The following is a 17,418-nucleotide window of genomic DNA, read 5'->3' on the forward strand; positions in this document are numbered from 1 at the left end:
AACAGGATCACTTGTTAATTTGGTTAGAGCTGCTGGCCATCAGGACCCAGGTTTCTTCCTTGTCTCTTCCTCACTAGTGTAGGGGTGACAGAAGTGGTCCTCAACCTGTGGGTGGTGACCTCTCTGGGGATTGAACAACCCTTTCCCAGGGGTTGCCTAAGACCATCTACATATCAGATATTTGCATTACAATTCATAACATGTCATCACTACACTAAAAGTAAAATGAACCATGATTCTTTAAGAACAACCAAGTCCCCTGATAGAGCTGTAGTATTTGTTTCATCCTAGTTTGAAGTATCATCCACACACCTTTCTTTATGAAGGCCAGAGTAGACATGGTTTCCTCTGGTTCACTGCCAGTGATGTGTGTCCCTCTCTTTCTCCCATCTCACCCTCATCCACTTGCTCACACCATGGTTGACTGGGAAGCTGAGGAAAGCGATGAGCTAGCATGTGATTGTGCCCCTCTTGTGCCTAGCACAGGGCTTACAGCCTGGGTAAAGGAATGAATGGCTTCCCAAGCTGAATGAGAAGCTCTGTTCTTCCCATTCCTCTCCTCTACAACACCAGTGATGTCTAGTGTCCTGATCTGTTAGAAGTGTGGTTCCCCAAAGGACAGAGCCCTTGTCACTCTAGATCTCTGGCACCAAGACCAGCAGCTATCTAAGGTGTTCACTGTGAGAGCCCTGGTAGAAAGTGCTCAGAACAGACTCCTAGCCAGACTCTGGGCTCACACATTTCCTCCCTGGCTCTCATTTTTTTCCTCCCCTGTATCATGAAGTAGTCAGATACAATGATTTCTAAGGTCCCTTTCAGGACCAGGGAGTCCCCATTTACCATCCATTTGCTGCCCTCTGCTGGCAGGCTCAGCTCAGGCCCTCTGTGTCCCTGAGATCCTGGACTTTTGTTGCCAGGCCTGGATTTAACTCTAATGAAGGGTGTGTTTCTCTTTACCTGTGAGCTTACTCTTCTTATGCTGGAGTCACTTGAGGTTCCAGGAAGGCTCTTGAGGGCCCCACCACAGGTCACCAAATCCTTAGAGAGTGGGCCTGAGAGCCTACGAAGTCAGAACCCTGGACCATCATGATGCTCACAGGTGTACTCAAAGTTTAGGGGCAGTGAGAGCCAATGCAGAGAGAGAATAAATGAGGTGTTGACTTTATAATGAAGGTGTCAGTTAGCTCACCTAGTGAGCTTCTCCCTTTTAACAAATCCAGACAGTTTATAATCATACAAGTTTAGTTGGGAGCCAGCACCATGTACCCATCAGAAAAACAGCTCCTACATCTAATGTATATACTTACACACAAACACACACACACACAACCCATGGTGTGTGTGTGTGTGTGTGTGTGTGTGTGTGAGAGAGAGAGAGAGAGAGAGAGAGAGAGAGAGAGTTCTATATTGTGATATAGTCACCATGTCCCTTCCTCCCTACCTCTCTTCTCTCACATTCTTGCATTTGTTAGGACTCCTGTGGTTGCAGATAGCAGGGTTCCAAATGTCACTGACTTGGTCCACAAGTGGGAACCTGCCTGGAGCAGACAACAGACAGGACCAAGAACTCTATGAGGCACGAGGAAATGATCTCTGTCTTTTGCCTCTGCGTCTCTCTTTACATCTATTTGGTTTCTTTCTTGAACCAACTGGTGTTTTATGCTCATTAACCCAGGAAGCAGAAGGTGGCCACCAACAGCTCATGACTTGCCCACTCTCAACTCCAGGCTCCTTTTTCTTTGTCCCAATCCAGGTTTCTACACTGGTCCCCTTGGACTAACTAGTCTTGCAGAGCTGACTATATAATCTGTGAAGCCTAAAGCAAAATGCAAACATGCGACTCTTTACTCAAGTCAGGACTGCTGAGCAAGCAGGTGGAGCACGGCTCACTTTTCCTCCAAGGTCTCTCGTTGGCCATGGTGCTGTTTCATTTCTACTTGATGACATCCTTAGTAAAGGAAAAAAATCACCCACATTTTCAATTATTTCCTTGAATTTTTCCACCCATCTTTATACCATACAAAACCAGTTTCCAAAGCTGCATGCAGAACCACAGGAGTAGTGAAATTCATGTTTTGTGAACTCCATGGCCAGAGGACACAAACACAAACCAAACTGCTGAAGATGGAGAGCAGAAGAGGAAGCAGCCCCAGAACCCCCACGCTTCTTCAGGTCTGGGCTGGGCTGAGAGAGTCCAGACCTTCACGGGTGTCCTGAACCCCAGGCCCAAGCCTGGCTGGGGGTAGTCTGGGAAAGTCAGTCCCCACAGCTCACCACTACATCCAGGAGTCTTGGATCTGTGCACCCTCTGCCCAGTCCCACCACATACCCATGCTCTTCCAGTTTGAAGCTAAGGTGACCACCATGGTCACCCCAAGATGCTGCAATACATGTGAACCCCATTCACATTCTCTCATATCTGTGTCTAAGGGTCAGGGTGGAGAAGGCAACTGAGAACTCCTCTAGGGAGGCAGCCCGCAGTGTGTGTGTGAGGTGGGGGGCAGGGAGCAGCCATCCAAGCCCCAGAACAAGGACCCAGCTCTTTCCCACTTCACCCCAGAGTGCAAATCTAAGAGCGAGGTTATGAGGAGTCTCAAAGACAACAATCACAGAGCACCAGCCACACACACAGGGCCTAGGATGAAGATGGAAATGTGATGCCAAATAAGAACACCGAGTGGAGGTGGGTAAGTATTGGGAATGCCAGGCAATGGCTGACATTTTATATTTCGAAGTGCAATTATCTCCCTTGCCTTCCAAACTCATGAGCATTCACAGACAGGAAGTTCAACTACCTACATTTGCTGCAACCTGGTGCATGATGATCCATCACTAACGGCAGTGTTTTATTGAGTGGCTGAACCATCATCGATTAGCTAAAGTATTTCTAATAGGCTTCAAGACTCCAGGTGCCCTGCCACTGCTTCCTCTCCTACCACTAGCTTTTCTGCCTTTACAGCAGTTTCCCAGGTAACACTGTATCTGCCCCAGGATGCTCATCAGGGCACTAGTGTGCCCCACCTGGCAGTATGGCCCTGTGGTCTCCTGGTTGTGAGCCTCTTTCCTGCAAGTAGAGTAAACCTCTTGGGGTGGGTCTGTGGAGCTTGACAGATGTAGGATGGACTTGGTCTATGGGCTGCCTCTTGCTGCTCTGCAGAGGAGGTGGGCACAGAAGCAAGTCCTCCCCTACAACTGAAAGGAGCGAGGCTGCCACCCAGTGTGTTCCTTACTTTTCCCCTTGCTATGGCAAAAACACCTGACACAAGCGACACTTAGAAGAAAGGATTGCTCTCACAGTCTCAGTGAGTTTGGTCCACCGCAGTGGAGACAGCACAGTGGAGTGACAGGAGCTTTGGTGGCATTTACTCATAAGACCAGGAAACAGACCAGGACCTAGGCTTTAACAATCAAGGCCTGCCTCTAGTTACCTACTTCCAGGAGCTAGGCTTCACCACTTAAAGGGGCCTGACTGCTCTAATTAATGCTCTACCATCTGGAGAAACAAGCATTCAAAACATGAGCCTGTGGGAACATTTCAGAGATGAACAGTAACACCAGTCAAACAGAAAACACAGGCGCATGTGCGCGTGCGCGCGCACACACACACACACACAGTGCAGTGGCAGGTTAACACCCTGGTGACTACACACACCAATCTGTCCTCCCCTTGAGAGTCACCAGATGTTAGGAACCCTGACAACTGCACCCCAAAAATTTAACCAGTCTTTTCCAACTTCTAATCTGATGTGCAAGAAGCAGAATCTTACTACTTTGCAGTTTTTTTTCACTGTGACTTGTATTCCTCCTCTTGGGCTTCGCCTTTTCATACCCTCTGACAGCTTTTTGTCTGAGCTGTCTCTCCTTGCTGTTATATAATAGCTTTGGAGGGTTGTGTCAACTGTTCACCCTTGCTAACTGTTGCAAGCTTTTATTCTCTGCTGCATCTCTGTGTGTCTCTTAGTAGCTTTACTGCTGTACCAATTACCATCCAGGTGACAGCCTCTCAGAGACAGGGGGAAAGCTGCCACCTTGCTTTGCTGGGCGGATTCAACAAGAGCACAAGCTTGCCATGCTTAGCCATGCCATCAGCTCCCAATAAACGGGACTGGAACCGCAGCCTTAGAGTCTGCCTTTGTTGCTTTTCCTGTTGCTGTGATCAAAATACTGACAAAGCCTAAGGGAAAATGGTTTATTTTAGGTTTCAGTTTCAAGTCACAGCACATCGTGGTGGAAAAGTCAGAGAGAGCAATGAAAGCATACATACCAATGCTCAACTTGCTTCCCTCCCTTCCCCCCTCCACAGGCCAGGATCCCAGCCCAGGGAATGGTGTCACCCACAGTGGGTGGGTCTTCCTCCTCAATGAACCCTATCAAGATAACACACTGCAAGCCCTTCCCCCAGACTCTCCCTTTGCTCAAGTTGACAAAACAAACCCTCACACCAGAGCTCTCCAGGGTACAGCCAAAGGCCCCCAAGTCCAAGGCTACACTTGTTTGTCTTCAGTAATGTAAAACACCAAGAAATGAAACACACAGAGCATGCTGGAGGCTACTGTGAGGCCACCTGGATGGAATCTACTTCTTGTCTTGTGGGACTTTCACAGAAATGTTGTTGAAGTTGGAATCAGTGCTCATGACAAAAAGACCAAGAGCTGTGCGATTCCTTCTAACACGACCTCCTTTTGTCTGCCTCCTGCCTCAGCCAGCTCCTGAGTACCACAACCTGCAGGAAGGCCTGCCCTATCTGGACATGGTGATTGCAGAGACCCTGAGGATGTACCCACCAGCTTTCAGGTATGTCCATGGCCCCTTGAGCGTCACTGTTGGGGCCTTCACTGACCACCCAGTATCACACATTCCTAAAGGGCTCGGTTGGTTGGGTTCCTAGGTTTCTTTGTATCTCCTGGGGCACCAGACACAAAGCCTGGAAAGTCTACCCCATTCTCCTGTAGGTTAACTACCTTTACCAAACATCACTAGCCTTTGCATGGCTTTTCTTCTCAGTCCAATCCTGTCTCTTTGGCCTCCTAGCCTTTGATGGAATCTGCCATCACCCATGTCCATTGATCCATACATTCATCCATTCATTCATTCATCCATCCATCCACCCACCCTTCATTCATTCATCACCTGTACATTCTGTGCTAGGCACTAGAAAATTAGCCTACATTCAAAACAGGCCAAAGCTCCTGCCCCTGGAGGGGGAGTTTAGCAAGGGACCATCTAGGGTTAGAATGTTCCTTTCCTGGTATATAAGAGCTCCTTGCTGGAGCTCTTACATATGAGTTCTTGCAAAAGACTTGATAGCAAGGATTTCTTTTTTCAAAGATTTATTTATTTGTGCATGCGTGTGTGCGTGCGTGCATGTGCTCATGGGCTTATGTGCACCACTAGCAAGAATTTCGTTTTAAAATAATGTTTATTTTTATGTGCATGTGTGCCTGTGTGAGTTTATGTGCACCACTTGCTTGCAGAGGCAGAAGGGCATCAGAGCTCTTGGAACTGGAGTTTCAGGAAGTTGTGAGCCACCTGATATTGATGATGGGAACCAAACCTGGAAAACAATAAGTGCTCTTAACGGCTGAGCCTTTTCATGTGAGGGCTTCTGCCTGGCATGCCACGACTCTGAGCTGTAACTATCCTACATATTACATTCTTGGAGACAATTCAGCACTCATAACGTATAATCACATGAACCCGCTAATCAGATCAGTAACCAGGTCTGCTTCTTTGAAACTCTCCCAAACCAAGTACCCTAGGGGGAAAGGCACCTTACCCGGGGTCCCTTGAAGGTGGTGAGGTCGTGAGCAGACATCACAGAAACAGCACAAACCCCTGAATCATGCCTTACAAACTTCACTCAGCACTTCTTCAAATACCACACAGACCATATGGAGATAGCTTTTGTCATTTTTGAGAGAAATTTGTGATTTGAGGGTAGCTCAAAGGGATGTTTCAAACCACAAACATGACAGGTGTATGTACAGATATAATCCAAAGTGCACAGGCCCAGAAGTAAATATACGAAGCTGCTGCCGCATAGTTGAGGGGGTCTCGATACAGATCAGCTCAGTAATTCAAAGGCTTCATTCTTGCACTTCTGATGCTGGCATCTAGACCCAAGTCTATGGCCCTCCTGTGGCTTTCTGAGAGGCCACGAGTAGCCTGATGTCCAATCTTTCCTTCTTCTTCATGATTTATATCCAGTTTTTCTCCCACAGGATTTGCAGGCAGCTGGTATGCACTGCAAAATGCAAATTCAAAACAAATCGTTCACTAGTAAAAAGAGAGCAAGGCTGCATCAAGTACCATCTCTGAGTCCCGGGAATGACTGACAGCTGGGTCAGCTCTTACCATAGTTGCCGGGATTCCTGGAAAAGAGGGAACTGGCTGAGCTCAACAGCTGTATCTCCACAGCAGGAGGAAAATTATATAAATTGGTCACAACTACATCACTTCAGGCTGGGTGTCATGGTGCATACCTTTAACCCCAGAACTCAGAAGCAGAGGCAGGTAGACCTCTGTGAGCTCCAGGTCAGCTAGACAACATAATGAGAACCTAACTCAAATTTAAAAAAAAAGAAAAAAAAATCATCTCCCAGATCAAACCCAATCAAGAATTCATCTCATGGCCAGACATAGTGGTGCGCCCCTATAATCCTAGATAACACTTGAGCAGCTGAGCCCGAAGGATAGTGATTTACAGGCCAGCTGAACTGCATACAAAGATCCTATCGTTAAAAATAAAAATAAAAACCCCTCCCCGCCCCCGCAGTCTCATCTAGGTGATACATTAGGGAATGAAGGGAACAGGCTCTAAAATAAAACCCACAGGGATAGACACTTCAGCATGTGGACACCGCCCCAAAGCCTCCTGATTGTAACTTCACTGAATATTTCTATCCCTATCTAGCTTTCAAGTGAATGAAACTCAGACTATGATTTATTTATTTAGCTTTTGTGCAATTACTGGGTAAATTATCCCAGTCTAATGACTGGCAACTTCCCCAACTGTGCTCCCCAAATACTTGCTGTTTGAGTCTTCCAGGGTCTGTCGTGGAATTCCATTCAGGCACGTGTTCCTGGTCCATCACGTCTAACAGAGACTTCTTGTTCCCTCTGTCCTCTTCCTCCTCTTTTCTCCTCCCAGTCCCTACCTGCGACCCCTAGCCAGGTAACTCAAAGGCTTCCTCCTTCTGTCCTCCCCAGTTGTCTTAGCAGGGTTTCTATTCCTGCACAAACATCATGACCAAGAAGCAAGTTGGCATACTTGGGAATTTGCTCATCTTGGGGCAGCCAGATGTTGAGGTACAGAATTTAGCATGTGGATACAGCATTTGAATGGCAGCACCGGACCCACTCCCAACACACTATAAATAGCCAATGGGTGCAGGGATGATTCTGGGAACCACATGCCAAGATCTCCCTTGTTGATGGGCGAGGAAGTAGGGAATCTGAGTGGATAATGAAGCTTCCTTCATCCAGTGGCATCCAGTGCCTGGGCTGCTCCTCACAGAGCTGGTCTAGTGTAGGACAGCCTGAGCCCTGGCCTGGTCTGCTGTATGACCCTGCCTGGGATCCATTCTACCCGGAACTTCTCTCTTCCGATGGAAGTGGAGCCTAGATGTCTGTTCCGCTTCTCTCACACACAAGCCTGGGGTTCTCAGAGGTGACAGAGAAGAAGCATCTCTAAGCAACAGCAGGATGAAATCTCAGGGCAGGAGCACCAGGTACTGGGCATTGCAACCACCACTAGCCTGGGCACACACAGTTCCATGAGCTTCCCTCATTTGCTTCTACAGCTGCTCCACAGGCACACCCAACTTTACCATCCCTGGCTGCCTCATGCAGCAATGGAGTAAAGGGACAGGGCCGCCACAGGTGCTGCTAGGCACAGGGAATGAATATGCAGAGTGAACATTTTCTTTTCCCATGGTTTCTTATGAAAGCATGTTGACTTTCACATGCCAGCATGGCTTATCCGTAAGAAGCTTACAATAGGTATCAAAGACATGACCACTGTTGGTTGTTTCTAAGCCTTATGCAACATGGCTTAACACATTTTCATGAGTCAGACAGGAGACCCAGCAACACCAAAGAGGGAAGGCCCTATTCCACAGCTTGCAGGGAGTCCTTGCTGGTCCTAGTGGATTTTAGGAAGGACAGAAAGGTGGAGTTACATGGCCATGTGTCTTCTGGAACTGAAGTTGGGAATTTTATATTCCATGTACTAGCTGAGTTTTAAGTTCTGGGTTTTGGAGTCAGCTTCAAGCCTCATTCTAAAGGTATCTAAGACTTTGGCTCTACATGGGGTCCCTAGCCTGGTTTCTTACTGTTTCTGAGACATCCAAAACAGAAAGATTTAACAAATAGAGGAACCCATAGTTACTCGTAATTCCTTTCATGAGCAAAACAAATGTATCATTGCACTTTGTCTGATAATTATATTTCCTCTAAGGAATTTAGGGATGCTTAAGTCTATCACTTGACATAAACACCAGCATCAGATTATCTTTAACATGTTGGGGGGGGGCACTACACTGTGCAGGTGCATATGCACACATGTGGAAGTGACCAGACAATCGCAGCTGTCATCTGCAGGAAGGCCATCGCCTTTAAGACAAGGTCGCTTTGGCCTGAAGTTCATCAAGTAGGTAAGATTGCTGCTAGTGATCCCCAGTGACATTATCTCTGTTTCCCCAGCAGTGGGATTACACACCTACCACACACCCAGCATCAAACTCAGGTGTGTGTGTGCTGGCAAGGCATGCATTTACCGACTGAGCCATTGCCGCCCCCCACAGGATTATTTAAATTTTCATAGTAATCACAAAAATAATGCTTCTACTTAAAAACAAAAACAAACCCTAAACAATATAGAAGGAACTAAAGAAAATGGACTTCCAGCCCTGCTCAGTGATGTCCCATGGAAGAGACCATGGCAGTTTAGGCATTGAGTTGGCCAGTTTTCTATTGCCAGCACAAACACCTGAGAGAGACAATTTAAAGAAGGATGGGTTCATACTGACTGGTGGTTCCAGGGGTTTTCATCCAAGGTTAGCTTGCTCCATTGCATTCAAGCCTGTGGCAAGATAGAAACTCCCCAGTGGAAGGGCATGGGGGAGGAAGGCTGCTTACTTAAAGCCCAGAAACAGAAAAGGAGGAGAGAAAGACAGAGGGATAAGGGGAGAGGGGGGATGAGAGGAAAAGGTAGAAAAGTGGGTAGAGAGGAGGGAGGAAGGAGGAGGGGGAAAGAGAGAGGGGAGGGGAAGGGATGAGGAGAGAGAGAGGAACAAGAAAAAAGCAGGTAGGGACAAGATAGATCCTTCTATGGCAGACCTCGACCTGCATCCTCCAATCTGGCCGACTGCCTAATTTCCAATGCCACTATATTATGAATTCCATCAGTGGATCAATTCCCTGATAAGTTTAGAGCCCCATGATCCAATGACTTCCCCAAAGACCCACCTTAGGGGAATGGTGCACTGGGAACCATTGCTTTAAACACATGACCCTTAGAGGGGACACTTGATATTCAGACAATACATGGCAGGTATTCTTCTAGAAATGTTATGTCCACATGCAAACACATATAGTCTACTTCTGAAAATTAAAACATGCTTAGACAAAACGAGCAATTGAGCTGGGTGTCTTCTACCAGATGAGGAAGATGCCCGAAGTCCAGGGCAGTAGTTCTCAACCTGTGACTCATGACCCCTTTGGGGGGTTAAATGACCTTTTCACAGAGGTCGCCTAAGACCATCAGAAAACACAAATGTCTATATTATGATTCATAACAGTAATTAGAATTATGAAGTAGAAATTAAAATAACTTTATGGTTGGGGGGGTCACAACATGAGGAACTGTATTAAAGGGTCACAGCATTAGAAAGGTTGAGAACCACTGCTGTAGGGTGACAGTTGACCAACAATCAGTATCTTAGTTAGGGTTTTACTGCTGTGAACAGACACCATAACCAAAGCAACTCTTACAAAAGGACAACATTTAATTGGGGATGGCTTACAATTTCAGAGGTTCAGTCAATTAACATCATGGCAGCCTGCAGGCAGACATGGTGCTGGAGAAGGAGCTGAGAGTTCTACATCTTGATCCGAAGGCAGCCAGAAGGAGACTGTCTTCCCCAAACAGCAAGGAGGAGGGTTTCTTCCAACTGGGCACTAGAAGACCTCAAAGCCTGCCTACACACAATGGCACACTTCTTCCCACAGGGCCACACCTCCTAATAGTGTCACTTCCCATGGGCCAAGCATATTCAAACCACCACAGTGGTGGTTATAGAACAGAACTTATAGTACATAACTGCTCCCTTGAAATGGTTCAAATGATAGTTTGTGTTATATGTGTCTACTCACAACAAAGTAGTAAGTAGACAACAAACCTTACCAAGAGCAGTTCTAGCATTAGAATACTCCAGAGTTATCTAACAGCTAATAGGACAAACACTCTTATTCTAGTCATCCTTATATACTATTTGCCCTTGCTAGGGAAGTACAGAAGTGAGAAGGTGTTGGAGCTGGGAACAGGCAGGTGGGAGGAGTGCACATCTCCCAATACCCTGGCCATGTAAGGGAACCAGGTCTTTTCTACACAGGGAAGGTGTCTCTGAGACTGACCTTTGGCTCAGGCTCTGGTTTTCCTGATTTCTCATCTCCTGGTTCCCACCTGTTTTTGGTTGGTTTGTTTGAGAATCTGAGAGTTTTTGGTTTTTTTTTTAAGATTTTTTTATTTTATTATGTGTGTGCTCTGTTGCTGTCTTCAGACACACCAAAAGATGGCATCAGATCCAATTACAGATGGTCATGAGCCACCATGTGGTCATGCTAGGAATTGAACTCAACTTCTGGAAGAACAGTCAGTGCTCTTAACTGCTGAGCTATCTCTCCAGTCCTCTATTTCCTTATCTTAATCACAGCTTCATTAATGATCAGTGGCCCAGGAGGGACAAAAAAGAAAAAAAAAAAGACTGCTAATGTCCATAGGGTAGGATGCCCAAAACCTTTGAGGAGCTTGATGAGGACCATCCATGGGAGGGCGGAGACAGAGCTAGATAGCAGTGATGGATCACCAGATATAAGGGAGAAAATTAGGGGAAACTGAGAATAACTGAGAGAGGCTTGATGTGAATGACAGGATGAGGAAGTTGAGAATCTCCTGCACCCCCTCAGATATCTGCCCTTGAAAAGTACCTCTGCACCCCAGTGCAAGGCACACAGAGGGCCACCAGCCTCACTTCACCTGCAAATACGAAATGTCTGAAGTGAGGAAGGTGAGGAAGGGCTTTCATTTACTGAGACAGGAAGGTGAAGTTTGACAGAAACCCTTACAGCACCACAGCCCCAGCTACAGTTGGAGAGGAAAAAGGTAGCGGGGGATGGGGGGGCTGATGAAGAGAAAACAGTACCTGTAACTTTACCCTTGTCCAAAACAAGGCTTTATCCCATCCTTTAAAATACTCTATAAGCTCTAACCAGAACTTGAAGAGGCTGTTCTCAAGATTAAAAAGCTAAAGATTACATGTTTGCACCCTAAAGTAAGCAAAGAGGGTCTGCAGCTCTCTACCTCTAGTTCGATTTCCAGAAACTTATTTCTAGTCCCAAGGCAGAATAGCACACTGAAGAGAAGCTCAGGTTGGGGAAGTCAGGTAAGGACATCACAGGGTTTGGGCTCCAGTGGTGGTGTGACTGGAGAAGAGGCTGGGATTCAGTGAGTACAGATAAGCAAAGGGCTTGAAAGGATTCAGTAGTTGAAACGTGTCTGTGTTCTATCACAAGCTTGGACAGATTAATCAATTTTGTCTGTTACTGAAAGCAAGCAGTAGTTTGACTTCTGAGTCCTATTTGGCAGGATGCATCTAGAGTCCTACCTTATTGGGCAAGAAGTCGAAGGAAGAGGTAAGAAGTTGTATCTGACCCACGTTGTTTCCATGCTCAGGCCCAAGGGTGAAATCCTAAGTATCTTAGGGGTTTTACTGCTGTGAACAGACACCATGACCAATGCAAGTCTTATACAGGACAACATTTAATTGGGGCTGGCTTGCAGGTTCAGAGGTTGAGTCCATTCTCATCAAGGCGGGAACATGGCAGCATCCAGGCATCCAGGTACAGGAGGAGCTGAGAGTTCTATATCTTCATCTGAAGGCTGCTAGCAGAATACTGACTTCCAGGCAGCTAGGAAGAGGGAATTAAAGCCCACACCCACAGTGACACACCTACTCCAACAGGGCCACTGCCACTCCCTGAGCTGAGCATATACAAACCATAGCACTAAGGCTATAGAACTGTAGAGCCAAGCCTTCAGGTTAGATGCCTGGTCCATGGCAATAAGGCAAAACTCAAGAGAACTATGTTGGGTTTGGGAGTTTTAAGGAATGGAGTTCAAGTACTCTGAAGTAATGGTTGTTGTGAGAAGCTGTGGTAAGACAAGACACAGAACTCCAGGAACCAAGAACAGTCATCACAGACAGGCCATGGAGGAGAGCCAGTAAAGGAGGCTCAGAAGACCCAGCTCTCGTCTCAGTCCTGGCTCCACACTCCTTGCATCCTGAGCAGGCAAACATCTCATGCTGGAAGAGCAGCTTCTACTCCATCACCTGCTCATGGTCTTAGTCACAGGTTCCTGTTCCAAGCTTGTTCTCCCTGAGCATCCCAAAATGCCCCCAGATTCTTGGCTTCTGATCTACTTTCTCCTAGTCACAGCTTTATTCCATGAAATATAGTTGTATCAGTCAGGATTCTCTAAAGGAACAGAACTGATAGAATGAATATGTGTGTGTGTGTGTGTGTGTGTGTGTGTGTGTGTGTGTGTGTATATATATATATATATACATATATATGTGTGTATATATGTATGTATGTATGTATATGTATATACACATACATATATATACACACACACATATATTCATATATACACACATATGCATATATATACATGGTATTTATTAAGTGGCTTATAGTTATGTTCTTAGTCTAACAATGGCTTTCTCCTGAGAGAAAGGCCAAGAATCTGGGAGATGTTCAGTTCATGGATGTCTCAGCTGTCCCAACCTGGTGATGGAGTCCTAGGGAAGTCCTAGAAAGCTTAAGGTTTTTAATGCATAGGAATCCTGAAGAAGCAGGTTCTAACACCACTTAAGGAATGGTTAATCAGCAGGGTAGATGAGCTTGCCAGTGAGAATAAGGATGAGCAGGCAGAAAGCAAAGCTCCCTTCTTCCATGTCCTTCTATCTTGGCTGTGACCTGAGGTTATGTCCCAGATGTAGGGTGGGTCTCCCATCTCAATAATCAGACCAAGAAAAGTCCTTCACAAGTGTGCCCTGCTACTTTGGTTTTAGTCGATTCCAGATGTCAAGCTGACAACCCAAGATTATCCACTCATGGCTGATACGACATTAGTTGATGGCACATAGGGCTAAGTGAAGATATAGGTTGCATGTCCACAGGATGGGCCACCCATTATTTTCATGATCTTATGAGAACCAACCATAGAGTTGTGGGCAGAGAATAGAAGCCAGACAACTGGGCTACACTACCAAATGAAAGGAGGTGAAGCAAAAGGGATAGTGGGAGTGATTAAAGGAGGCTTAACTGTGAATGGGGGGACAAGAGAGGCAGTAGACTGGCCTGAATGCAGCCCCTGGAAGGCACCTCTGCAGGTCCATGGAGGGATCCACAGTGCTCAGCCCATGGATGTGCCATTATCTTCAAGGGCCTTGAGACTGGAGGCTCCTTGGGAGTAGGGGGTTTATGGGACAAAAACTTGTTTTCTGAATGGTTCACCCTGGGAAGAGGGCTATGTCCCATGTCTCTGACAGCACTCCATACCCCATCTTGAGTCCCATAACACCCTGAGGCTCCTACCTGCTTGCACACTGGCAAGGTTTCCTGCCTCTGTCTCTCACAGGTTCACACGGGAGGCAGCACAGGACTGTGAGGTGCTGGGACAGCGCATCCCTGCAGGTACAGTGCTAGAGATAGCTGTGGGTGCCCTACACCATGACCCAGAGCACTGGCCAAACCCTGAGACCTTTGACCCTGAAAGGTAAGTGAATTCCATCTTGAACAGGGGTCCCTGAGGGATGGGAAGTGTATGGGATAGAAATTTTGCCATAGAGACAAAAGCCAGGAGACATGGGCATAGCCATCCTCAAAGAAAGATCACACCAATTCAGATAGACTGTGAAGTATCACTTCCAAAGGAAAAACTGAACCCAGAGATCTAGCATGACAGCAGTGATGCACACAAGATCAGTATCTTTGGTTTTTCTAAGCCAGAGCACAGGAGGCAGCGTAGTGGTTATTGTTTTAGGTTCTTAGATTTCATTTCTAATTATATGTATCCTGTGTGTCTGTATCCAAGCATGTGCATGTGAGTACAGGAACCTATGGAAGCCAGAAGAACATCAGGTCTCATGGAGCTGCAGCATGGGCAGGTGTGAGCTGCCTAACATAAGTAGTACTGGAAAGCAAATTCCAGTCCTCTACAAGAGTGGCACACAATCTTAACTACCGAACCATCTCTCCACCTTGATATATATATTTGTTGCACAAGAAAGCAACAAAACATCACCTCCGGCCAGTGAATTCACAGCAGCATAGCAACCCTTTAACTCTAAAGCCATGAGATACAATAGGTTTGGATCCTCTCCCTTGCATGGACACAGATCTGGTCCATTGTCAGCTCCATCTCTAGGCTCTGTGGTATAAATGCCTGGGCAGCCCTCACACCCTGCTCCTTGTCAGAATCAGTCACTTTTCCTTTCACTGTGACCCAGTAGACGATGCAGGTAATGTGCTGCTGTAGTTCTTCCTTACCTGACTCCATCTGAATCCAGCCCAACTCTATAACCTGCTCAGGCACTGAGACTCAGATAACTAGCCTCCCGCATCTCAGTGGGTCCTGCAAACATAGTAAAGATTCATAGCCAGAAACAGCAGCTGTGGAGCTCAAAGCATCATAAGAAAGCCTAGAAGAGGTAAGAAACAAGCTGGCCATCACAGATTGTTCACTGTCACTTAGCTCCATGGAACTAGGGATGAGATCTCATGGTAAGCCTAGCCATTCTACCTTTAGTCCAAATCTTGAGGCTCCCAGGTATAAAAGTATTTTTTATTCCCCTGATGCAATTGTTGTCTTAGAAGTTTGCTTCTGAAGAAGCTCACCCTTTCTACTTCTTTCTAAACTCTGACTGGCTGGTTCACCTCAGCTGTTCTGGCTCAAAACTCCTCTCCAAGCTGACAGATTTAAATTGGCTTCTCTCAGCTTCTAAGTGAATAGCTCTGCTTGTCCTCAAACTAACTCTGGCACTTTGTTCTAATCTGGCTCCAACTGCCTTTGCTGACCTTCAGTGGACTGCATGAACTCATGAACAAACTCGACTCTACTGCACGACAGCGACTCCCAACTGACTTGACTCCACGGCACTGAACTGAACGTACTTGAACAGAACTGACTGAACACTCAAACTGACTGATCTAAACGGACTTCCAACTCCCCTCTCTTGCTGCACTGCTCTTAAATAGCCTCCCTTTCTTGTCTGTTCTCGTGAGAGTTGGGTGTATCCCATTTCTGACTCATTCTGTCAAATCTTTCTCTGACTCATCACTTTGTCTGCCCCTCAAGCAGAGGTCACTTTCAAACATGGCTGCTTCCTTCTACAAACTAAACTTACCTTCATTGTTTAGGATTAAAGATATGTAACCAAGGGCATGTCTTTATTCTAGCCAGAGTAGCCATGTTGCTGGATTAAAATTCCTCTACACTCAGAGCCTCAAGCTTCCCACGTCCTGACCAGCAAATCCAGGGTAATGGGGAGGCAGCTACCAGTCTTCAATGAGATGATATGTTGGACCCCTGGGAAGGCTTCAAGGATATGACCAAAGTACCTAAAAACTTTGCTGAGAGAAAATGAGAGGAGCTGTGTGGTCCAATGTAAGGGGTGGGGAGAGGCATGACAGGGTCAAGCCTTAGAATTCTGGATTATGTCCTGGCTTCACACACCCTTAGATAATAACTTCCTAGGTGAGGCGAGAAGGTACACAATTCAGCTAACCGTCTGAATGGAACAGTGTTTCTAAGACTGTGAAGAACAGTTCTGAGATGCTGGTGATCTGAAGCTACCAGTTACCCAGGGCCTTAAGGACAGTCCTGGACACAGGACCTGTTGGCCCTGACGAGGGAAGGGATCTCACATGAAGGGGTCACTCAGCTGGAAATGGGACTGTAGATCAGTGGTTCTCAACCTGTCTCAACCCCCTTTGGGGGGTCACATATCAGATATTTTACATTATAAGAACATAGCAAAACATAACAGTAGCAAAATTACAGTTATAAAATAGCCATGAAATAATTTTCTGACCACCACAACATGAGGAACTGTATTAACGAGTCACTGCTTTATATGGAGCAGGTGTTTCAGGCCAATAGTAACCTTCACCTAACCCTTAGGTTCACAGCAGAGGCCCGGCTTCAGCAGAGGCCGTTCACATACCTGCCCTTTGGAGCTGGCCCCAGGAGCTGCCTCGGAGTACGGCTGGGACTGCTGGTGGTCAAGCTGACACTACTCCAGGTCCTACACAAGTTCTGCTTTGAAGCCAGCCCTGAGACTCAGGTGAGGGTCGGATATTCCAGAGTGAGGCCAACCCTGCTTCTCTGGCCCACAGTGCATCAGCTTCTGCTAGGGCCAGTCTAGTCCCTCTCCTCTCAGGGACACCCATCTCTTGATGAAAATAGCAGCCTCCATCTCATCCTCCAGGAGAAGGGAGATGAACAAATGCTTTGTGCTCAGATAAGTGCTGGCCAATAACCTCACGTTGTATTTTCTTATTAGCATCACCCTCAGTACAACAGCATATGTATGTCCTAACAGCCACTGATGGCTTTAGAGTGTTCAGCTTTTCCTATAGAAACCCAAGAATTGATCCCAATTTTCTGATCCCAATTTCTGATCCCAATTCTGATCCTCTGGCTCCTTCTGATCCCAATGGTCTTGGCTCCCGGCCCATAGCTAAATTTTCACAAGTCATGCTTCAGGCTAGGTTCTAAGAAAGTTTCTGGTAGATATGCTTAACTTTGTCAAATATTTTATCCTATTTTAGGTTCCACTTCAGCTAGAATCCAAATCTGCCCTAGGCCCCAAAAACGGAGTCTACATCAAGATTGTGTCACGCTGATACAGAAGGCACGTGGGAAAGAGGAAGCACTTTGTAATGGTAACATCTGCACATCACTGTTAGGAGGGCACCCAGGATTCAAATGAAAGCCTCATGTGGAGATGGAAAGTTTATAGGAATACATATCTTATTAGGGTGATTAAAAGGGTACATGGCATATGAGCATAAGTTATTTACATCAAAATTCCTAAATGTTTAATAAATGTTTGTCATGTTTCATTTTGA

At 46.4% G+C, this 17,418-nt stretch overlaps 1 protein-coding gene across 3 annotated transcripts in view; it reads left to right on the forward strand.

Moving 5' to 3' along the window:
* Tbxas1 (thromboxane A synthase 1) overlaps window positions 1-17,418 on the forward strand; it is a 175,031-nt gene extending 157,613 nt beyond the window's left edge. For 2 of the 3 annotated variants that reach the window (XM_031381610.1, XM_031381607.1), the window contains 4 exons: window positions 4,703-4,794; window positions 13,925-14,062; window positions 16,469-16,631; window positions 17,119-17,418. In XM_031381610.1, coding sequence (XP_031237470.1) covers window positions 4,703-4,794; window positions 13,925-14,062; window positions 16,469-16,631; window positions 17,119-17,193 — 468 coding nt within the window. In that variant the 3' untranslated portion in view covers window positions 17,194-17,418. Of the gene's footprint in view, window positions 1-4,702; window positions 4,795-13,924; window positions 14,063-16,468; window positions 16,751-17,118 lie in introns of those variants that run through there. The other variant, XM_031381609.1, reaches the window with a different exon arrangement.

The sequence above is a fragment of the Mastomys coucha genome, unplaced genomic scaffold (genome assembly GCF_008632895.1).
Source record: "Mastomys coucha isolate ucsf_1 unplaced genomic scaffold, UCSF_Mcou_1 pScaffold20, whole genome shotgun sequence".
NCBI classification, from domain to species: domain Eukaryota; kingdom Metazoa; phylum Chordata; class Mammalia; order Rodentia; family Muridae; genus Mastomys; species Mastomys coucha.